Genomic DNA, 24991 nt, shown 5'->3' on the forward strand with positions numbered 1-24991 from the left:
TCTAAAGTTAGCATGCCTTTGCTGCAGCGTTCCCCATGTAGCAGGGTAATATCCCAAAAAAGTAACAAGTGACAAAAATCTTGACCTGTTGAATATGAGTCGCCAATACTAGTAAAAAAAATAAAAATCAAGTGACAGTAGTTAAATCAGTACACTGCCTCGCAGTGAACAACTTGTGTGAATTGAATTAGCAACCTGTTACGAGATGTCTATTGCAACTCTTAATAGGTCTGTTGTCACTTACATTTACATAATTTTTATCTAAAGTAGTTTTTTTATTAGCTAAATTTCATGAAATTGAATTAAATGAGTGACAACGACATATTAAGTAACATTAGACACCAAGATTACTGGCAGGGCATAGTAAAAAACTGCGTGAATTTTTCCTATATTATACGTGCTTTCGGGTAGGATAAAAAAGGGTTTCGAAAAATTGGCGAAACTACTTGAAAAGTAAAGGGGTACTGTCACGGCGATCCAGTAAGAATAAAGGCTTGGAGAAGGCTCTGCGCTGCTCGGGTTTCATCAGGTGTACCGGATATGACAATAGTCCGGTCACTTGTTCCGGGAAGAGGTTCATGGACGATGACCTCAGCCCCTGATATCTGACAACGGAAACACAATTAAGTTAAAATAGTGGGGATAACAGTGTATTCCACAATATCTTTGAAACAAGACTAGTCTCATTGTTTGTCACGACAATGCTACATTTCCAGAATGTCAAATTTTCTCCTACTAGAACCAATAACCAATTACAAAATCATAGTAGTGACCACGCAAAAGATTAATGTGAGGAGCACTTTGGCAACTAAACAAAGTATATATACATATACTTATCCGGAATGGGGTACCTGTCTCAAGCGAACCAGATTGCTACTGTTTTCCCCATATACAGAGCCAATAATATCCTCGGGAACCACAATTTGCACAGTTGTATTAGTAACAATTGAAGTTTTACTCCCACTGCAGACCAAAGAGAGTCATAATAAGTGCTCATCATTTTGTAACATACTGTTATACACGCTCAAGTGATTATTTCCGAGTTCCAATAAGTTGTTGCTGAAAATGAAAACAATTATTTTCTTTTTTCATGCTTTTGGGGCTGAGGAAGGCCTCAGTGAAGAATTTAATGGGATTTCATATTCTTTTCTAAGAGAAGATTCAAATACACAAACCCAAGTTATGCAACTGCAATGGGGCAGAAAGTAAACAAGGTGAGCCAAGCTCTGTTCACATTAAAAACCATGTCCTAGCAGTCCCAAAACTTCACTCGATGCCTGGGCTCCGAATAATAGCAAATAAACAATGCTCTCATAAAGGTCAATGTTGAATAAAAAAAAGGATGCTAGTCAAAGTGTATTGACTTTTCACCAAACAGCAGAGTAACTGGCACAACAGAAACAACTCTATGTAAACAAGAAATGCAGTATGAGTTTGTCATCAACAAGAAATGCAAACAGGTGACCTGATCTGACCTAGTATGCCACAGAAATCACCACTGGTTATACAAATCATACTGTTCCTAGTTATGCAGATCTATGATCCTGAAAATACTAAGAAGGCCTAATTGATCAGCATTAAAGCATGTGTAATTTATTTGGCATAACACATACCTGACAACTTCTAAATCACCGTTTTGAGAAATCAATCCTCGACTAACACCATTGGTGCCACTGGAGTTTATTCCAGATACTGTCTGCAGCCAAATTTAATTAGTTCATAGGGAAAACTTGGAAAGGAAAACAAGCCAGCAGAGAGAAAGCAAAATACCAGTGGTGCCTGTAATCCTGGAAAAGAATGTCTATTGAGACCATGAGAAACAGCAACAGTTGGTTGGCCTCCAGCTAGAACAGAGGAAAGGCTCCTTCCTCCACCACTGTTTTGTGTACTGACAAATAGATGATATCGCAGTCTACTAGTTGCATTATATATTGCACTTTGAACATTCAAAAACTCCCCTGATATCTGAGGGAAAAGTGAATAATGGTTTTAAAAAGTGTTGAAACATGATTGCAAGACTTCTCCTGAGGATTTAGGGTGCATTTAGATTTGAGTTAGAAAGTTGACTTGAGTTGAACTCAACTAGAGTCAAGAAAAAGCAGCTGTTACGTTTTTGGGTAAGAAATGTAATGAACCACGATCACAGTAGGCAGAAAAGATAATGAAAGAATGAATTTCTCTTATTAATGGTAATAGAATTCTGTAAACAAAGGATAGTTGGGAGCATAACCTCCCTTACAAAACAAGGATAGATGGGAGCATAACCTCCCTCACAGGACTGTAGCCGCCTGTCAACAAACTCAATAATCAAAACATAACCCTAACAATAGCATCGAGCTTTATTTATATTAAATATTTCCCTAGAATATAGCTCTATTTATTATAATTATCTTATACTAAATATTTCCCTAGGATATAACTCTATTTACTATAATTATTACTAAATAATTATTAGGGTAGTAACTCTTCAATCGATTGGCTTGAGTTCTTCACCTCTTTCCACCGCTCAGCTCGAGCCCTCACTGCCTTCAACCGTTCGACTCAATTCCTCATTGCCTTCCATAGTTCCGCTTGACCTCTCCCTGCCTTCCACCGTTCGGTGTCCTTCTTCTTCTCCCTCACCACCTTCCACTGTTTGGCTTGCCCTCACCCTGCCTTCCACCGTTCAGCTCGACCTCTACCCGTCTTCCACCGTTCGGTGCCCTTCTTCTCTCATATACTTTCTTCTTCTCTCGTATACCTTCCAACCCCTAACAACATCTATTACCTTATATCCTATCAGCAACTCAGTGTAGCTTTTAATTCAATTATAGTTTGAGATAGATTTTACTTCTAACTGTGAACAAGAATTGCCAAACATGTTGACACAATGTTCCAAACACACCCTTAATAAACATATTTAACGAAATACATATACAAGAGGTTTATGACCCAAGATAGACATCCTCTTGCAAATAATATGGTTCTTGTCAACTTTAAATGTTAGAAAAACATTGGATTTAATAAGGAAAAGTGGTAGAATATCATAGCATTAAGCATTTGTCATAATCACTATACATATCAACAAGGAGATCATTAAAACCACATTTCAATATTTTGCTAGTATTAAGATCAGATCTCTAGATAAAAAAACCACATGAAGATAAAAATCGAGCAGCCCCAATATAACACTTGCAGTTACTAATGACATGCATCAGAAAGACCACAAATTCAGAACTAATGTCAAGATGATAACGAGGCTAAAAGTCTTTGAGACACAAAGAATAGGTACTCCAACTTTAAAATCAAACTTTTAGTCTCTATAAAATAGAGAATACAACTTATATTTCAATTGTAGCTCTAAAGGAAAAATGTAACGTTTTGAGCGATTAATAATGTTAAGAATTGGACTTTTAAAACTAATTCAATCCTACAAAATCAGTTTGTAACATAAGGTTTACACCCATATGTATACTATAAGCTGACCTTATCGTTAGTTGATATGAAACTTTCAACAAATAACATGTTTTGACATATAAACAGTAAGAATAGTTAAGAGTAAACAAAGAATCTAAACCCAAGTGTCTTAGTCATAACCCAACTTTCTATAACAAAAAACCTTTATATACACATTGCAATGCACACTCTAATTACGTGGAGTTTTTAGAGCATATTTCATTTCTTATGGATAACTTAAAATAATTCATGACAAAATATGTTGTTTGGATAGAGAATTTAAAAAAAAATTGAAACTTTAGAAATATATCGGAGTATTTTGATTACTTGAAATTGTAGAATTTCAGATTCCATCTAAAAACTAAGAATTTGAAATTTTCCATCCTCTTCTCTCTAACATCAACATCTATGTCTCTTCTCTCACATCAAATATTTAAAATAAGCTAATCTTTGGTACTAAAATTTCAACATGCACGTGTGTATACATTAGATATAGTAGAAATTATATTACTCAATCCAAATTGAGAATTGAACATTTAAAAAATTTAAATTAATTTATCCAAAGAAAGCATATGAAAATGTAAGAAATTTAGATCATAGCATTTCAAATTTTAAAATTCCTCATCCAAACTTAACAAAGCTACTTATTGCTCCAAAAAGCATCTAGAAGGAAATAAATACAATCTATACACTCAGAGTGGGGGGTAGTAACTAAGACACTCAGCGTTCAGAAACGCAAAAAAGGTTACAAATTGAGGATAAAAATGGGTCATATTTTAGTATGAGCTATGCATGAACAATCATAGTAACTGTACATCGTATCTAAATCCATATTCTTGTTGTTTAATAGGATATATAAATATAACGTACTAGTTAATCAAAGACACTTTCTCCTCCAAAAAATTACATGAAACAAAGGCCTTATGATCAGGCTAAACTTATTCCTCCAACAAATAAGCACAATTATCTATATTTATAAGGATAAGCCTGAGGGAGTTGGAAGCTTGGTGTATGTCAATCAAAAGTATCACTAGTAAAAAAGAGTCAAAATCTCAAACATGTATAATGAACAGAATTTAGGCTGGGAGAAGCAATTTCGTTATATAAGTAGTGGCATGGTGAGAATCATTCACTTGTATTGTATTCTGATAGGATCTAGGGTGATAGGATATAATGGGTAATGGGATTAGGATAGAAGGAAGAGGAATTGTATAAAAAGTACTCTGTTATGTTGTCAGGGAGTAGTTTTTGAGTATTGATTGTACAGACAGGCACTTTTGGGTCCTGTGAGGGAGGTTATGCTCCCAACCATTCTTTGTAAAGAGAATTTTATTGCTGTCAATAATAGAAATTCATTCATTCACTATTCTTTTGGTTTACTGTGAGCGTTGATAGTTAGGTTTCAAACCCAGGAACCTAAGGATCCAATTAAAGGCGGAGCGAGACGGTGGGCAAGCTACCGCTTTGGAGAATAGAATCGAAGGGAGGATAAGCGTGATGGAAGGAATTGGAGAGGAGGACCAACGAAAGGGGCATGGTAGAATGGAAAAGAAATATGCAAGAAATATGGCAAGAAATGGTCGCGATGCGTCAAGACTTACAAGAAATCATGCAAATACTGGGTGGACGAAACAGGAACCCGAATGGACACTCAGATGGGAGCCAAGCGTATGTCGATGAGGACAGGAGGGACAAGCGAGAAGAAAACAATGGCGGAAGAAAAGTTGAACGTCATGAGGGGCAATACAATGCGAGGAAGCAAGGGGAATTACCCGTCTTCGAGGGACTCGACCCATTGAATTGGATCAATCGCGCTGAGAAGTTCTTCGAACTACAAGGGGTGACGAAGGAAGAAAAGGTGTGTTTGGCGCACATTAGTATGGAGGGAAGGGCAGGGTATTGGTTCAGATTCTAGAAGGCTAAAACCAAGAACCTTTCTTGGGATGGTTTGAAGGAAGCCCTGGTGATAAGGTTTGGAACCATTGTTGAGTGTTTGGCAGCATCGAAACAGACGGGGACGATGGACAAGTATGTACAATACTTCAAGATATTGGCGGGCCGAGCAAAGAGGGTGCCGGACGAGCAACTATTAGGATATTTTCTTGCGGGATTGCAAGAGGACATTCGAAATCAAGTCCGACCGCATGACTTGCAGGAATTGATGGTGGCGATGCGGATCGCAAGGGATGTTGAGTTCCAAGGAGGCACAAAGGTGGGGAACGGGAGCGGGATAGAAGACCAGTCGTCTTGCGGACGAACGAGCAGTGAGGTGACACGGTCCGAGGCCAATCGCTATGACCCAGGCCGATCGAGAGTTGTCAAGCGGTCCGAGGCCAATCACTATAATGTAGGCCGATCAGGAGTCACCGAACGGTCCGAGGCCAATCACCCAGGCAAATCGAAGTCACCGAGCGGTCTGAGGCCAATCACCCAGGCAGATCGGGAGCCGCCGAGAGTGTGGGGTCAGTATTGAACACCCGAAATCTGCCGGATCCAAACAGGAGAGGACGGTCGGATCTGAACAGGAGAGGACTGCCAGATTCGATTGGAAGAGGATTGTTGGACTCGAATGGGAGAGAACCGCCGAATCCAAACGTGAGAGGACGGCCAGAACCGAATAGTCTTACAGTCAAAGGACAAACGGTCTTACAGTCAAAACGGTCTCCCAGTCATCGGTCGAACGGTCTTACAATTAGAATGAAGGCTGGGGAGGGAAAGGTTGATGGAAGAATCAATGCCTGGGAGAGAAGGATGGATTTTGTGAAGAGGTGGACCAGCAAACAAACAGGGCCTTGCCGTTCTTGATACACCTGCAGAGGGGATAGAGTTGTTTGAAGCATTGAAAGACATCGAAGACCATTTTCTCAGGGCTTATGATTCTGGAAAAGAGGTGACAAGAATGCTGGAAGCTAATAAAATCCAGGAAGAATGGAAGTCATTGGAGGAGGATTTTCCGCCACCCAAGCCTCTAGACCTGAATTGGGGTGAGTAGCCAGTGGGTTCTCTTCATATAATAACACGATGATGAAGAGGAGCCAAGAGATCAAGTTTCACGATTCCAACCTTGAGGACAAGGTTGTTCTGCACGGGGTGTAATGGTAGGATCTAGGGTGATAAGATATAATGGGTAATGGGATTAGGATAGAAGGAAGAGGAATTGTATAAATAGTACTTTGTTATGTTGTCAGAGAGTAGTTTTTGAATATTGATTGTACTGACAGGCACTTTTGGATCCTGTGAGCGTTAATAGTTAGGTTTCAAACCCAGGAACCTAACATATTCTCTGGAAACAGTTCTCTTTTCCATCTTACTGCACCCCAATCTGAGCTGACAGCAAAAGTCAAGAAGCCAGCAGACAAGAAGAATAGGACTACATTCATACACAAGGATAACAGATACTTTTGCATAATATACCAGGATATGAATGGTATTATATATCTTAAAACAATACCAAATGTAACATGATGAGAGGTTGGGGATATTTGCAGGAATAAAAAAGGAGTAGCTGGTACCATTAAACGAACACATGCAATTTGAAAACATTTTAATTGAAAAAGCAAAAAAAGAATCATGGACACACCTGTACCAATTGATCACTTTCTGATACACACTTTGGAGCCTGATCATGGCCAATTATTCTTATATGCGTCCCTGTGGCTTTCCTCATTTCTGAGATGATTGCCCCACCTCTCCCTAACAAGCAACCAACTTGGTTTGACGAGATTACAAGACGTGCACTAACAGATGTTCCATTTTTCGTTTTCAAGTCTAGCCCCTTCCCAACACCAGCCTCAACAGACTTGGAGAAAACAAGCACAACGGCCTTCTGTGCAGCGGAATAGTTTGATTCAGCATTCTGCCAAAAAGTAAGTCACCAGCAAAAAAGAAATATTAATAGACAATGTACTACACTAATATACACACAAGGCAATAAACATAAGTACAAGCAAAAAGATTACTTTTAACAAACCTCTGAAGCAGTAATAGTAATTAGTCTATCCTCGCACTCAACTACTGAAGGAGCAACACTTATAATAGCCCCTGATTCGTTCTGAAGAGCTCTGACAATATTTCCTCCCTTTCCAATGATGGCACCAACCCTATCACTAGAACAAAGAATTCTAAAGGTAACTTCATGCTCAAGTACTTTTGGATCCAGGGCAGACAATCTATTAACTTCAGCTGATAATTTATGAGCACCAGACGCATTTCCATTAGACCTGTTGGTTAAATAAGATAATGCAGAGCTTCTTTGCAGATGGTGATCTATATGAAGATTAGTTAAAGACTTAAGCGGAATTGAAAATGGTTCAGACTGAATCCCTTCATTATGTCTGCTTCCCATCACTTTTGTTCTATCAGGTGGAGGACAATCTTGAAGTTGCCGGGAGACAGCAACAAGTGCCTTCTTTACGGACGTGAGCTGGCCTTCTATCTGACACAATTTCAAAAGACAATTTCTTAGTATGAAAATAAAAACAGAACAAATAAATTTAATTCCATTTACCATATTCACTGGTCCCGATAATCAGTGAGTTGGAAAATGTTCCCAACATTAAGCAAAAAATTGCAGTCTTTTCTCTTACTGCATCACAGGTAGCCAAAGGCAACAGGTTTACTAAGTGCAAAGGCCAGGCAACCCATTGACCCAAAGTTCCCCCTCCAGATATCTGTTAGGTCTCTCATAAGTAAATATTATAAGATGAGAGCCAGGATATAGGCTTTTTGGTAGGACTGAATTGTTTTAACAATTATTAATTATTTTAGCAGTTATTAGTAAGCATAATTGCCTCTAAGCAGTTATTAGCAGAATAAAAAATAAAAGGAGGGGGAGTCGGTTTTTGGAGAGAAGTGGATTTTGGGAAGGGAGAGACCAAGCTCTGAACATCTTGGAAGGAAACCTCTGTCCTCAATCAATATTACTCAATTGTGGTGTAATTTGTAAAATTCTGTATTAGTCCAATTGAATAAATTCAGTCCTTATTCTCATAGCAGTTGGTGTCTATCAATATCAAACTTTTAATCCTAGCCTTTTAAGACACCACTAATAACCGCTAAGCAAGCTCCCATGTTCAAGTTCTATTTCAATATATAAAGGGTTGGATTGAGGAAAATGGTGAAATGCCAATAATCCACTACATCACATAACAGATAGCATCACAGCCAAATAACAGAAGTTGCATACTGGCTGAAATGTATGATATATATAGGAATTATATACTAATAAAAAATGAATTTATGCCAATAAAAATAAAAATTGGTATAATATTAATTCAAAAGTCCAATTTGCCGAAGACTCACAGGAGATGACAAAATGGCGTAACAAAGACATCTAGGAGTGAAAATAGGTCAGAGTACATAATTATATATACACAATACAAATATTACATAATAATATAAGAAAATTGTAATTACTAATAGGCCTTTAATACAATCAGTCCAATAGCTTTAAAGTTCTTATGGCAAAATAGGCCTGCAGGCTAAGTCAGACCTTCATGTAGATCAGGTTAGGCCCCCTTTTAAATAGCTTATGACAGATAAATAGGTTTATCTCTACCAAAGCCTGATTCCAGCATATTTCCAGCCCTAACTACACCCATGGCAGCCACAAAGGCAATCTAAGGAATTCTGCAGTGCAATAGCTGTAAAGTGGTTATTTAACGACACTGAAAAGGATCCTTATCATGGATACTAGAACATCAAAAAATAACTGGACAGCGGGGGAAGGGGGGTAAACAAGGAAGTCAAAATCAATATTATAGCTATAAGATCAAATGGGGGATGGAATATTGTAAATCATGTGCTCCTAACAAGATAAAAAATTATACGAACCTACTGAAAATATGAAAGTATATTTTAATATCAAAATATGATAATATATTTAACTAAAACATACAATAATATCATTAAAATTAAAATAAGAATTTCGCTTTTTTAGTTATTATATAATTAATTTTTCAATCTATTATTTTAGTTAATTTTATACAATGAAAAAGATACAAAAAGAGAACAGGAGACAGAATTCAGTCCAAAAATTCAAAAAGTGATTCTATTTCAAAGGAAGGCCTAAAGCTCCACTGGTTTCTGAAATAAAAATAAATATAACCACACTGATTATTTTTACTAGCAAAAGTAACCACGTTAATTCAAATCACTTGCAAATGAAGTAACTCAAATCATATTCAGAACAGATCAGATGAACGAAGGAGATTAAACAATCCAGTAGCAAAAGCAAATCAGTTGAATTGCATACATGAATTCTCGAAGCTGAGATCCCTAAGGCTTCCAAAATTTGCAAAATCCTTTTAATCATACAAGATATTGATTTTGCCTAACACAAATGTAAAAATAATTCACCAACTCATTATCCATCTAATTATGATGATAATATTAATGGACTATTTTAATTGAATTGTGCTTAGTTTATGTATTGTGTAGAAATTTCATTAGATATCCAAAAGGGAACTTCTTCTACAACCATTTATAAAAAATGAATACTATATAATGGAAGGCTCAGAACAATGTGCTGCCTACGGAAGGAGGAGGGGTGGGATGGGGGAACAGCTAGGAATTTCAGATACATAATAAGAAATGGATACTATATAAAATGAATACAAATATACGTGAAATTTATAAAAAATCAACATACAATACAGTCAATGTATGCTAACAAAAATTTATGAACACAATATTTGTAAGAGACTTTCACATTACTAATTCCTCATCAATACACGAACATGTGATAGCCAATAGATGATGATCACAATTTACAAAAAAGATACCAGTGATCATATCAAGCATATTTACATACATATATTTCCCACTCCATATGAAATTATATTTTTTTAACATGAAAATGTAAAAAAGAAAAAATACAATTTCCCTGCCCAAGTTAGAATTTCACAATCATTAGTCCAATCCAAAAGAAGCTTTAATCTAAGAATGACAAGCCCCAGCTCATCATTTGGAAGAGACGGCCCATTTTTGACAAAAGACACTAATGACTCCTTTCAACAACTAAAAGCTACATACAGTAGTTACAATCTCACTTAGCTACTGGCTCCGCTTATTTACCAGGCACTACCGATAGTTCATTAGAGTTATTCAGCACATGATATTTTACGCTAAATAGCTCAAGTCTGTATCCATAGAGTATCAATAACGGATACTAGTTACACGGCAATACTTTTGTACTTTTGGAGTATCTCGGCTTCATAGGAAGGTCCAGGCTATCAACACAAAATTTTCCTTCAACCAATGAATCTATCTATTTTGAGAAGGTCCTTAAATGAAAAATTCACTCGCGTAAATAGCCAACAATTGCTAGCACGTAGTAGGATCACAAGTGTAAAAGACAGGATATATACAAGCGAGAAATTAAGTGGCAGCTAATTGTTGATGTATTACATCACCATCTATTTGGCCTCGGGATTTTGTTGGGAAACATCCACATCTACAGTTTTCCTATTTGACCACACTAATATGCTCAGACTCTCTGCCTCCAATATTCAAAATCAATATTATCAAGTCTATTATAGTCCCACACATTCAACCATTTCTTCGTTTCTCATAAAATTCCATAACAAAAAGGAAGGGAAGGAAAATAGAGCGGGGGATGAATCCTTTATTAATTTAAGCAATTTCTTAAAAAACCCTTCCGCCTCAATTCTATCAACTAGAATGAGTAGTAGTTCTACAAAATCTCATTCATATTTGTACGAGTTCAACATCCATTCATTACATTCAGAGAGAACAAAAGACAGGTTAGACATGTCTCCCTTAATTAAATCACTAATAATTCTTCAGCCAAACACTTAAAGTATACAATTTCAACTTCAAAATCCAATTCGAAACAAATGCCAAAATCCTAACGAACATATTGCATGCTGACACATTCACTATAGGCAGAAGTCCAATGCAACGCAGTGCAAGAACACGAAAAGCAGAAACAAGAAAACAAACCAACTGACCTCAACGATTTCATCGGAGGGAGCAGTGCACGCCGGCAAACCATCGTTCAAAACCCTAATCTTACATCCGGTGTCAATTCTGATCTTCTCGACGACCTTCCCGGCCTTGCCGATAACAGCGCCGACCTGCACATTATCCGCCAGAAGGCGGCAAGAGACGACACGGTCGCCAACCTCAGTGCCAGCAGTCTCGGCAGCAACATCAAGAACCCGTTCAAAGACCTTGAGCAGTGCCTCTTGTGCCTTGGAGACTCCGCCGTCGGCGAAGGCAGCGGCGGAGGCAGTGACGAGGATGACTCGGTCGGGAGATTCAGGTGGGGCGTCCTCAATTCGGATTTTTGCTGCGGTGGCTTCCTGAAGCGTCTTGATGAGAACACCTGACTTGCCGATGATGGCGCCAACGCGTGAGGCGTGGCAGAGGAGACGAAAGGTGACATGAGTCTGATAGAATTTGGTACGGTTGGAGTGTCCCTTAGAGGGATTTGAATCGGCCATTATCATTCAATCTGTAACTTCTGCTTCGGATGAAGCTCCTTCTGCTTCTGTTTCAGGGCGAGCTGCTTGTGGCGAGCTGCTTCTGCTCATGACACTGTTATTTTTTTTTTTTTGCCAGGGTTTATCACGCTTCTAATTAGATAATTAAATGTAGATAATATTCTGATTTAGTAATTAGTAATTGTTTGTCCTGGGTCTTTTATCATTCTTACCGATTATATATTAATTAGTAATTGTGTTTTGTTAGTGCTTCTTGTTTGATGATATGACAATTGTAAATAATACGGGGAAGGAAGAAGGAAGCCGGTTTGGAACCGAATGAGAGGAACAACTGTTGTACAAAACAATTAATTAATATTAAACATTTTTAATTGAATTAAGATTTTATAATTAAATATTAATAATTTTTATTTGAATATTATTAAAAGTGTTATAATATATAAGTATGAGTAATAAAAATAACTTATAATTATTATAAAATTATGTAAAGCAGAATTAATAAAATTATTTAAAATATGAAAGGTTAACTTTATAATACAATTTAAAAATATTGATTTAAATTATGATACAGTGACTTATAAAGTAGGCAATGATTGTTAATTTAAATCATACTTCATAATAGTTTTATTACCAAATTTTAAAATTTGAAAATGATCATATAAATTATGAAGTTGAAAATGTTTATTTAAATTATTTTTTTATATTACTAATTAATAAGAGTTTTAATGGTCTATATAAAATGTTAAAGTGGTAAGTTTTAATTATTAGGTTTAATCTCACCAGAAGTTCTTCGTTTTGTCCAAAATCTTAAATAGATCCTTTTTCTTTTCTGCGTATCAATTGGGTCCTTTTTATTGTTAATTTGATTCAATTAGAGGTCTGCCGTCAAATTCAGCAAACGACCGTTTAATAATGGGTAACGTGGCATGCTCCTTAAATGTGTAATGACATGTGGCATTAAAATTGATTTTTGTTTTAAAAAAAAAAATTAAGGAGAGAGGTGATATCAGATGGAGTGAAGGGCAAAGGTGGAAAAATTAAAAAATTTTAGTGAGCATCGCGCTAAGCTACGTCTCCACGTTGTTGACGCTCGTCGAAGAAACAATCCTTTCGGTGACGGTTCCGAGCGTGGAGATGGAGTCGTTGAGGCGATCCAGCGCGTCACCGATGACGAAACTGCAGACGTTGATCGCCTTCTGCAGACGCGCATCGTGTTCTGCATTTGCACGGAGCTTGGAAGGGAAGTTGGAGAGCTTGGAGAGCTCGTCAATGGCGACGCGTAGCGAGAGCTTGAAGAGGAGCTCCGGGTCGGTTGTGTTGGATTCCGGCAACGAGGATATGGTGGAAAAATTAAAAATTTTTAGGGCTGTCACCTTTAATTGGGGGAAAATATTGGGGGAAAGGTTGTTATTATTACGGTTCGTGTGAAGGGGAAAAATCGCATTGTATGTTCGATTGCCCATTGCATATGCGGTGATAGAAGGAGAAAACCCTTGATTTTTTGTTATTTTGTCATTATTATTCTTCTGCTCTTTGTTGCTTACTCACTCTTTCTTCTAATGTCTAGAGTGATTCTTTCTACCATTTTCTTTTCTTGTACGTGAATTTCTGCTAATAGGGTTAGTCGGAAAGGGAAAAGAGGAAAATTTCTTTGGATTTTGAAGTCTCTGGTTTCATGTTTGTTTCTAAAGTATAGCTTGTGAGGTTTTTTCTTTTTATGAGTGGAGCGGGTGCGGGACGGGTTTCAACTTATCAAAATTCAAGAACGAGCCTTGCAAATTCAGGGGTTGGACAAAGATAGGGAAAGTTTTGATCTTTTTGGGTGCAGATAAACAACTTTTGTTGTTACCCATTTAAGTTGAAAGTCTTAATTCACATTGTGTTTATGATTGATAAAAGCTATTAAAGTGAAAAGATTGATTTTTTGATAACGTCTTAATACTTTGGTTGTTTCTACAGTTGTTTACTCCAAATTTTTGGACAATGGAACACAGTTGGAAAAGAAAGTCTCCAGAAAATGAAGACTTTTTACACTTGAATGACTTTTCTCTGGATGACCTTAATGAAGATCTCTTAGAGAGGGTGCTTTCATTGCTACCAACTTTCTCCTTCTTCCGCCATACTTCTGTCTGCAAAAGATGGAAGTCAGCTGCTTCTGTGAGTTTCAAGCTTGCCTGCTCACAGAAGCCCTAAAAAGTTTTAATTTTTCCACCTTTGCCCTTCACTCCATCTAGTATCACCTCTCTCCTTAATTTTTTTTAAAACAAAAATCAATTTTAATGCCACATGTCAATATACATTTAAGTGAGCATGCCACGTTACCAATTATTAAACAGCCGTCTGCTGAATTTGACGGCAGACCTCTAATTGAATCAAATTAACAATAAAAAGGACCTAATTGATATCCAAAAAGAAAAGGGATCTATTTAAGATTTTGAACAAAAAGAAGGACGGGTGACATTAAACCTAATTATTAATATAACAATTGTGATCATTCATTTAACTAATCTTTTAGAATCTGTTTGAAGAAGTAAAATTGTTTTCTGTTAAGTTAATTTTTTTTTCTCAGTTTTCTTTATTCTTTATGTTACTTATGTAAATATTATTATTTATGTGTGAATACTCATTATTAATAATGTTAAAAATATTGTACAAAAATTAAGAAAAAAATATGAATTTTATTGATGACATAATCAAAAGTATGATACATGAAATATTGATTAGAAATTATTTAATAACTTGAAGTATAGGATTTTTATTTTATAATATCACTTTGAGATCATAATCTTTTTCACGATTATACTTCCTAATGCATATTAGTTCTTATTTTACTTAATTTTGAATGATTTTTAGAAAACTTTTGTGTTTTATTTCTCCAACGCTCTATCATGAATTTTGAATATTTATTTTAATATTTATATAAATGTAAATATTTGAATTATAATGTTCATATGTATGTAAAAAGTATACATGAACAACATAAATGAATTTTTTTGAAACTTTTTATGATCACATTATAATTCGTTCAACTTAAATTGTCACACATATAGTAAATCTATGATCTCACTAGAAATTTTACATGGAACCTATCAAATTAAAACACTTGATGAGTATTCATTTTTAATTTTGCATCATCCAATGATTTGGTTGTTACTTAAAAGTAGACATGACCAACTATAATCATGGTTGAAATCTCTTTCCTTTGAAAAAATTGTTATATTATGTGTATGTAGCCATTATATATATATATATATATATATAATGACTTGAGATTAACGGTCTAAAATATGTTGTATCGATTTAAATGTTGTCTTGAAGTCTAAGCGCTAGATCAAGTCATCTAAAATGTGTTGTATCAATTTAAATGTTGTCTTGAAGTCTAAGTGCTGGATCAAGTCATATGTAGAGAATTGATCTTATAGTCAGCTCAAGATTGATAGTTAACAATTAATGGCATAATAAATGAAAGTCACCTAGAAACCTCCATTTATATAGGTTTTTGGGTGAACTTTTTCTTCTTACTGACCTAATCATTTCCCAATTGTGGATAATCATACTTTAACTTTAAGTTGATCAACATTAAAGTTAATGTGCTTTGATTCATGACCGACTAATTTGTTCGGTGGTAAGCTGGGTCCACTGATGGCTCGCTATATGATTTGAATTATGATTGATTATCTGGTTTGTGAGTGGCTGGATAGTGGTACGGTACACAAAAGTTGTATGTATCAAACGAGTTTAAAAAATAAAAAAAAACCTTAAATTTTAAAATAAGTTTAATTTACAATTTCACCTTTAGTTATATGATAATAACAAATTTTAATGATTAACATTTTAATGTAATGTTTCTTTAATTATAAACTATTTATTAATATTTTGTATTATTATTTAATTTCTATATTTCTAATCTATTTAATTTATATTTGACAAAATAATCCTAACTTTGAGAGAAAACTGTTGACCGGTATTTTCCCCTTTTTATATATAAAGATAACATAAAAAAACCTTGAATATTATTATAAATAATATAAGAAAAGAAAAATGGGTATATTTGTATTTCTTACTCGTGTTTATTTCCATGGAAATGGAATAAAAAAATGATAACAATTAACGGAATTAGAAAGAAACAATGAAAGTGAAAATAACAATTCATAAAAATAATGTATATATATATATATATATATATATATATATATATATATATATATATATTATTTATCGAAAATTAAATCATGCACAAAATAACTAATTTAAATGTCATAAATTTTATTTTATTTTCAAAATACCAACGAATCAAATCAAAATACATATTTGTATGATCAATTTGAATAGTGAAATCATAAAAACATTTATAATTACATAATTTGATATAATTATCTTTTTTGAGCTAATAGTAGAAAAGAAAATTAATAGTGATTGAATATCATAAAAATAAGTAATTTAATAACAAAATATCAAGAAAACTAAAAAATAAGTAATTTTTTATAATAATTTTGAAAAAAGTGTGTGAAGAATAAAGAAATTGGAAGACGTGAGATAGCCATGTTCATTTCTGAATTATTCGTAGTTATTGTGAGTTCGATTATTTTTTTTAGTAGAGAGTTTATTAGGTTACCAATTCATATTTTTATCAAATAGTTAGGTTATTTTTTAAGTAATAAAGATGAAACATTCTAACGAAAAAAATGACAAAAAGATAATTAAAAAATGTATCTTTTTATAACGGTATAAATAACATATATAAACATAGTAATATACTACTATATTATAAATTAATAAAAAACAATATATTTTAAAAACAATGTATCTTAAATTGTGTACAATTGAGTTTCATAGTTCAGTAGTTATGTTGAAGAGTAAACCTTATTAGTAAATATATATTTGTTCAATTAAATGAAATATCCTCTGAATATAACTGTATGGAAACCACTAAACATTAAAGGCGATAATTGGTAACTCTTGCCGTTTAGCTTCAATTAATACATTATTACCCAAAGCAAATTTGCAAAACATTTGAATCATAAAAGAATATTTAGCTAATTATATTATATATTACGAAATAATATTTCCATACTCGGACATATTATATATTATAAAAGAATATTTTCATACTCAGACATATGTTATGTAGCAATATTACATTTATTTTTTCCCTTCATGGTGAATTTGGTAGCAGCAACGAATGAAATAAATAGATGAGAAAAAGAGAGAGAAATAGAGTGAAAATATAAATTATTTGATTTAAAAGAAATAGAGTAAAAATAAAAATAATATAATCAATTTAAAAACTGTTTTAGAAAAGTCAATTTTAAATTGCTGTACGAAAAAAAATTGTTAGTTTGGATTATTGGATGAAAAACAAAATAAGCTCTTACCTGGAACATAAAACCATTCATACAAAACATAGATGCTTGCTTCTTGGCAAAGGTCTAAAAATACAAAATAACAATGTTTAACATTGCAAACCATGAGTTACAAAACTTATATCAGAGCCAATTAACTTCATCCTTTATCAGTGTTTGTGAGATAGGCCATTAAATATCCAAACAGGTCATTTCAGAATTTTTGACACAGATTTATTATAACAAGAGGAGTGTGTTGAAGATCTCGTTACGCTTAAAACACTTCATTATAAAAATGTCTAAATCAGTGCACAAGATTTTTCAGATGTATTTAATAGAGATAATTTAGAATTTTTACAAAGGTTGTTCTAAAAAACAAATTCAGGGCAAAGATTAATCATACAGAATACAAGAATTCAGCAGAGAAAAAACATTTATATCCATTTTCTCATAGAAGGTATTTGACAGAATTTTATTTGGATCAGAGCACAAGTATGATCAGAGAATTACATATGTACTAACACAGATGATGGATAACGCAGTACATATTACGCAAGTGAAGAAGACTGGAAGAATTAGTGACTTGGTCAGGCACCATGATGGTTGAATATTCTAAACTTGTTTGCAAGATGGTATACACAGCATCAAACTTCATAACCAGGATTAACTTTCTGTTGGATATCCCCATAACTTTCCAACTCTTCTATGTCTTCCAAGCTCCCCAAAAAAAGAGGAAGTCTTTGATGAAGTTTGAATGGTTGAAGGGAAAGAATTCTATGTTTACCATCAGACCCTCTCCCACCAGCCTGCTCTACAATGAAACTGAGGGGGTTTGCTTCATACACAAGACGAAGATGGTCCCTTGGATTCATTGCCACACCACCATACAACAAAGTTCTGTGCAGATCAGCCACCAAAGAACATATATACCTGGCAGAGTACTTCTTTGGATATCTACCTTTTCCTTGCCTAACTGTGTCTATATATTGCCTTAAACCTTCAGGCCAGTCAAAATATCGTGCATCATTTACAGAATAAATTTGCCCTGACCACATTAGACAGATGTCAATAGCATAAACCAAAAGTATATTCCATTCAGAAGTTAACAATGACAATAGCCAAGTAAAGAAATATCCCATAGTAAGATACTTCCAATCTTAGGTAGTAGGGCAATATAAAGATACGAGACATAATGCATACACCAAAGGGTTAACTATGTTTTGGGTTTCTAAACTATAACGTAATTTTAGTTTTTTCTCTATCTCAAACTTTAATCCTATTAGGTCCTTGTACTTAGAAATATATGGGTAAAGTGCTTTTCACCCAAGATCATTATCTGATTTTTGATGTGACAAACAACAAATCTAGTTGGATACAATTCACAAGTTCCTCTCATGTTATCATCTTACAAGGTTAGCATGATTCGCGGCGGTTTGTCACGCCAAAAAACAGTTAATATCGTTGGGTGAGAAAGAGTACATCCATGCATTTTTTAAGTATGAGGACCTAACAGAATCAAAGTTTAAGATAGAAACGAAAATAAAAATTGTTATAATTTAGGGATAAAAACATAATTAATCCTATACCAAATTAATCACGTCAATACTAGATTTGCAGACATTTGAATTAGATTAAATAATACATATTCTGGTAGTGTAATATTTTCTTAGTGTCTAACTCTCATCTAATCATTTATAAAAACCACTTCAAAAGTTGCAACATGGATAATTTTTAGTAGTTGACAGCGTAAAAACTAACACCAGCAATGCATGTATGTCAAACTCTTTAAATTAGGGAAAATGTAAAAGGCATATTTTACCACGGGGAGGAATTTTAACGCTTGGATTTGTAAGAACAAAGTCTCCAGTTGAATGATCAAGAGTGAATGCCTGTGTTCCAGAACCAAAGGTGATGCAGAGAATAGTGGCTGAAGAATAGAGAACATAAGCTGCAGCAATCAACCTACTTCCACTCTGGAGTGAATTCAGCATGGCCTTCTCCTCTATAGGTAGATCATCTAGTTCCTCAAGGCGCTTATAAATACCAAAAATTGTGCCTGTTGGAATGGATGCATCAATGTTTCGAGAACCATCAAGGGGATCTGTTACAACCACATATTGACCACTGTCACTTATCCAAGTTGGCTCATCATTTTCTTCAGAAGCCATGACAGCAACTTTCCCAGATTTTCGGAGTGAAGACAAGATAATTTCATTCTGCAATGATGCATGATAGGGAGTATTGAATGATCAGACACTCTATTTCATTAATATTTAAGGGTCCTTGTTAATAGAGGAAAGAATATAGCCCTTGACCAACTTAGGTAGGCATTCAACATTCTAAGAGTATGTTTTTACACTTGTCTCATGTATTGATATTTACTTATTTAGATGCCATTCTCATGTTGTTGCTCTATGACTTATTTAGCCATGAGAGGGTGAATTTTATCAAAATTTTCCAAGTGGTTAAAGTTCAACAATCTGAACGATAAAAGGCATCATATAAAGCCCCCAAATTACCAATTAGTAAGAGAAATAGAAAAGAAGATACAAAAATCATTCTGTTTGCATCTTCCACTATAAACAATGGCACCTTCACCCCAATTTGAAATGAATTCTTTTTTCTCAAAAGATAGAATGAAAATAGAAGCCCCTCCACTCTCATTCCATTCTTTTTTATTCTTCTCTCATTTACAACTACTCAACTTCCACCCAAATTGAGTACACGCTTACACAATGGAAATCAGTTCCTAAAAATCACCCAAGAAAGGATAAGAGGACAAAACCACACTCAATTCGAACATTCAAATCCTTTTCCGTACAATTTCCGTACCAACTGAGGACACACTCACAATGGAAATCAATTTCCACCACGCCAACAATTACCATTCATGAAAGGATAAGATAAACAAACAAAACTGCATTTAGTAATTTGCAAAGAGAAAAAGAAAATACCGAAACAATATCAAGAGGCTTTGGAGCATCTCTATCAGAACCAACAGAGGCAAGACCTGTTTGTTTGCCAAGGCTGTAACTGAAAGGAGAAGCCACAAGAGCTGCAATTCTCTTGCAAGCATACTGTATGTGATCAAGCAACACCACCAAATCATCCTTCACGTGTATTCCTTCCTTCCCCACATACTCTATCAGTGTGACAAACCCATCATCACCTCCAGAAAATGAAGAAGAACCACCCACAGCTCTGAGGGGTCTTAGCCCTGACCCAGAAACTGAATTCATTCTTAGTCTGCAGAAAGGAGACCCCAAGTCAAAAAGTTGAGATTTTGATGAAAGATTTTGAAGCTTTGGTCTGAAGTTTTCAAGATGATAGAGTGGTGGTGTTGCAACTGACTGCATAATGTGAAATGCCAAGTTATCTAAGGAAGAAATGTTTCATTTCACCGTGGCAGATACTTCACAGGCATTTTATATTTGCCAAGTCTCCCTTAATTTTTTTTTTCTTTTGTTTGAAGACATTTTATATTTGAAATTTAAAAATACTCTTTAAAATTAAAGAGACCGTTTAAGTTTTTAAATTATTATTGTAAGAACGTTTGCTACATTTCAAATAAATCATAATTTAAAAAAACGATTTAGAAAATATTTAAAAAATAATAAAAATTATTATAGTCCAAAGTCATTTTCAATCTAAATCATATTATTTTTGTATACTAGAGCATTGGATCATTGTGCATGACTTTTGTGTTAATTTGGTCTACAATGAGTGAAGAAAAGATGGTATGAAGATTTTTATAATTGTTTAAGACAAGAGAAGAGGTAAAAGAGTAACAAGTAGGTAAAAGGGTTTCTAAATATATAAAATAAATTTGGGTTAACAAGTAGGGGAAATTTCTAAAACTATAAAATATATTTGGGTTATATAAGTTTTTATTACCTTATACACATGTTATATTAATGAATGTGTTAATTCGTTTTTAATATTTAGTTGACTAGGAAGGATCAATCGTTCTCACGAGTGCAAAGCAAGCTTTGAGGAAATGAAGAGAAGGCATGACAAGCTTCGAGGGCTTTTGAAGTGTTTTGTGATGCTCCATATCAGGGACTTGGTTATTTGTTGATGCAAGAGAAGATATCGGTGGCTTATGCATCGAGGTAATTGAAGGTGCATGCATATGACCTCGAGTTAGCGGTTGGTTTTTTCACTTTGAAGACTTGGAGACATTATTTGTATGGGTCACATTTTCAAGTCTTTAGCGATCACAAGAGCTTGAAGTATCTGTTCGATTATAAGGAGTTACATATGAGGCATAGAAGATGAATGAAATACTTGAAGGACTTTGACTTTGAGTTACAGTACCATCTAGGAAAGTCGAACGTCGTTGTAGATGCTCTGAGCAGGAAGCAGATGCAAATGTCGGCAACTAGAGCTAATCGAAAGTTCAGAGATATGAACTTGAGTTTGCAGTTAAGTTGAGATCATATATGGGGTAGTCGTTTGAAGATCACAAATGAATTTTTGGAAAGGATTAAAGCAGAGCAAAAAGAAGACGCTAGTTTACAACAAATAGTGAAGTTGTTGGGAACAGAGCAGACAAAGGATTTTGATTTGGGAGCTGTTGGAGTTCTGCAGTTTAGGAACAGGGTGCATTTTCTGAGAAAGTCATAATTGAAAAGGAAAATTCTTGAGTAAGGACACAAGAGTCGTCTTAGCACACATCCTGGTATCACTAAGATGTATAAGAATCTGAAGGATTCTTTTTGGTGGATTGGAATAAAGAAGGATGTGGCAGAGTTTCAATAGTACAAAAATCACATATAACTCACGCGTTCAACGTCCCATAATAGAACAACTAACGTTAACAATGACCGGTGACATTGATATAAATAAATTCATTCACTCCACGTCAATTGGATTTTATAACTGCCATTTTAAAGGAAATAACGTCCAATGTACAACAACTTCGACGTAAAACAATAACCTTAATAATCACATAACATCAACTAAGGAAACAATTGACGTCCGATACAAAATAAATAAATATTAAATATTGATTTACTTAATATGATGTCAATCGTAACAAAAGTTGAACGTTTGGTTGTTGGTTTAAAAGAAAAAGAAAAAAATAATAAAAAAATGACTGACCCTTTGTCTTCTGCAGGCAAATAAAACATCGCATTCTTATGGGGCTTCGACGTTTTATTAACTAGTCAGAAGTCAAAGGACAATCTTTTTCTACAGGTAAATAAATATTTTTCCCTTTTTTTAATTCAACCACAAAACGTCGAAGTCTTTTGGACTCTGACGTGATTGACATTGGAGTAGTTAGGTGCATTAATTCTGGCTCCCAACAATTATTCTTTTTTTCTCTATTAATATAGTTTTTTTTAAAGTTGATGTCGCTTATTGTAAAAATTGGACGTGAATCTCTTTGTTTCCACCTAGTAACAACATTTATCATGACTAGGTTCCCATATGAAGTAAACGTCACATATTGTAAAAATTCGACATTCATCTCTTTGTTTTTAGAAACCAACAAACTGCCTTTTCCCATATAAAGCAGACGTCGCATATTGTAAAAATTGGACGTGAATCTCTTTGTTTCTAGTATTAAGTTGACGTCGAATTGTGGTACAACTATACGTGAATCTCTTCGTTACAACATTTATCATTATTTATCATATTAAGTGGACGTCAAGTATTGGCACAATTCGACGTTCATCTCTTTGTTTCTAATGGTAAAATAAACGTCCAAGCCCCCAAATCATTGTCAGAAACTAGATTCTTAAACCCTTCCTGTATATCTCTAGATCCTGTTCTCAAATGGCTTCTTGATCTTCACGGCTTGGAAAGAAGACTGCACAGTTTGTAAGAAATGCTAGTCCAAATGGGTGGATCAGTGATGACGAAGAACGATACAAATTTGGATGTTATAGAAAACTCTTCGCGGTGGTCCCCCAGAAGTTCTTGGATACAAAATTATTCAGAAGGGAAGGGTTTCTCTTTCAAGAATGGCTTGCAGATTGTTGGTAGATTTCGGCAAGCGTACCGAATCGTTCAAGTAATAAACCGGTAAGACCGAGTATCGTTTTCCCAAGAGACTCGTAATACTAGAGAATTGTGCGATTAATAACTCATCCAGACTCAAGAACATAACATCAATTTACAAAACAAGTGCAGAAATGTAAATTCATACATAATTACAAGGTTGGACTTTGGTATTGAAGGCACTTGAAAATGGAAAAGACTGGAAATGGTATGAAATGACATTGTTAAGGTTAGTTTTCACCAATGCACTCTTGTGTATGACCAATTTCATCTCCTCTCTATCAATTTACTAAAGTCAATCCACTAAAACACTCTAGCCCTAATCCCTTAGGTGAAAGAGCCTAGGTTTTCCTTATCAAACTCCAATCCCTTGGACAATCTAACAAGCAAAACTCGCATTAAAGAGCTAGGATCTAAGACAACATGTGAATCATCTTCCATCCCTAGAATCAATGAACCACAAGGACTCCTATTTCAGTTTTGGGTTTCATCTTACGTCCCCATAATCCATAAAACCCCAAAATCAAGTCATGAACGTCCCCATTACATGCAAGCTTTAAGATCGAAAACAAGAATACTAGCAATTGATAGAAAAAGGCATATATATATTCAAATCATTCAACAATTACACAAGATTCAAAGGCTACAACTAATCCCAAACAAGATGAATCAGGTTCTCCATTTCCATGGAGAACCCTAAAGCTTACAAACATGGAAGATGGAAGAAGAAGGAGACCCAAAGGAAGAGGAGGAGATGTTCCCACAAGCTCCTCGCGCCCTCCATGAGCTCCAGCCGTGAAATCGCACCTCCAAAGAACCAAAGACCCTTTCCCCTTCGCGTTTTAGGGTTAAATAAGCTGGATCTGACACATCAGCAAAAGTCGCGCCCGGCGCCCCCTCAGTCGCGCCTGGGCCTGAAACTCTCTGGAAAGTCACGCCCGGGCGCCCCATTTCTCACGCCCGGGCGCGACCAGCACGTAGAAACTGGCTTCTGTGCAGGTGGCGCTGGGCGCCCCTGACCCAGGGGGGCCCGGGCCTGACTTTTCAGCACTGCATCATTTTCACTTTTTCCGCAGATCTGCTTGCTTCTAGTGGTTGGTTCAGCTTTAGACATTATTGGAGACTCTTCCAAGCTCATTATTAGCTACAAAATAAGGGATTATCGATGAAAGTACATCAAAGTAGCCCTAAACACAATTATTCAGAAAACAAGACAAAAGAAGAGGATTTAACAAGTTATAAGTTAGAAAGGAGTTGATTTTGCTACTAAATTGATGCTTAAATAATGGTAAAATTTAGCATTATCAGAGATGTGGGTCTTGCAAAATTTGTTCAAATGACCGGTGATTGCTATCCTGACCTGGTAGAAGTCTTCTACCACAATCTAAAGGTTGTCAATGGTGTTATATGTTCTCGGGTGAAAGGTGTCGATATTAAAATTGATGATGAAATATGACTATCTTTTACTGGTCTCAAAGCAGAAGGCTTCATGTCTCATGAAAAAAATTCTAAACTCAACCTATGGATCAACAAGAAGAAGATATAAAAGGAATTTCTGAGATATCCAAAAAGGCTAAAGGTATACAAGCCGTATCTACTTGGTGGTTTGAAAATGGAAGAACAAATGTGTACTTTTATACTTGCTTGGGTAATACTACCTAGAAGAGGTAGACGTGATCGTCTAACTACTGAAGATTTATTTTTGGTCATGCATAAAAACCCGGAAGCGGCATTGACCTTTAA

The 24991-nt window shown here is 35.0% G+C and overlaps 2 protein-coding genes across 3 annotated transcripts; both read right to left on the reverse strand.

Moving 5' to 3' along the window:
- Positions 1 to 52: 52 nt before the first annotated feature.
- Positions 53 to 12063, reverse strand: LOC124822701 (KH domain-containing protein HEN4-like). Of its 2 annotated transcripts, XM_047294740.2 has the most exons (7): positions 11406 to 12053; positions 7406 to 7870; positions 7016 to 7291; positions 1771 to 1965; positions 1614 to 1696; positions 852 to 963; positions 53 to 605 (listed from the first exon to the last, which is right to left on the reverse strand). In XM_047294740.2, exons 1-7 carry the CDS (start codon positions 11904 to 11906, stop codon positions 468 to 470), a joined length of 1770 nt encoding a protein of 589 aa, XP_047150696.1. In that variant the 5' UTR covers positions 11907 to 12053; the 3' UTR covers positions 53 to 467. The 2 variants fall into 2 exon arrangements, 1 of the variants encoding a protein (XP_047150696.1); XR_007027590.2 differs by lacking the exon at positions 53 to 605 and having other exon boundaries at positions 1614 to 1692; positions 11406 to 12063.
- A 5594-nt stretch (positions 12064 to 17657) lies between these two features.
- LOC124822704 (Inositol monophosphatase family protein) lies at positions 17658 to 20644 on the reverse strand. Its single transcript, XM_047294742.2, has 3 exons — positions 20197 to 20644; positions 19062 to 19458; positions 17658 to 18287 (listed from the first exon to the last, which is right to left on the reverse strand). The coding sequence occupies exons 1-3, from the start codon at positions 20596 to 20598 to the stop codon at positions 17887 to 17889; spliced, it is 1200 nt and encodes a 399-aa protein (XP_047150698.1). The 5' UTR covers positions 20599 to 20644; the 3' UTR covers positions 17658 to 17886.
- Positions 20645 to 24991: the final 4347 nt, after the last annotated feature.

This window comes from Vigna umbellata, chromosome 1 (genome assembly GCF_029865625.1).
Source record: "Vigna umbellata cultivar VRB3 chromosome 1, Vumbellata_1.0, whole genome shotgun sequence".
NCBI lineage: Eukaryota > Viridiplantae > Streptophyta > Magnoliopsida > Fabales > Fabaceae > Vigna > Vigna umbellata.

Bases quoted from the DNA above. Each gene is read 5' to 3' on its own strand.
- LOC124822701 (XM_047294740.2), bottom strand. From the start codon at position 11,906: ATGATAATGGCCGATTCAAATCCCTCTAAGGGACACTCCAACCGTACC. The intron at 7,871-11,405 runs GTCAGTTGGTTT...AAATTGTGTCAG, and splicing joins CCTCCGATGAAATCGTTGAG to ATAGAAGGCCAGCTCACGTC. The intron at 1,966-7,015 runs GTGTGTCCATGA...CTTTTCCCTCAG, and splicing joins AAAGTGATCAATTGGTACAG to ATATCAGGGGAGTTTTTGAA.
- LOC124822704 (XM_047294742.2), bottom strand. From the start codon at position 20,598: ATGCAGTCAGTTGCAACACCACCACTCTATCATCTTGAAAACTTCAGA. The intron at 19,459-20,196 runs GTATTTTCTTTT...GCATCATTGCAG, and splicing joins AGCCTCTTGATATTGTTTCG to AATGAAATTATCTTGTCTTC. The intron at 18,288-19,061 runs GTAAAATATGCC...TAATGTGGTCAG, and splicing joins CGTTAAAATTCCTCCCCGTG to GGCAAATTTATTCTGTAAAT.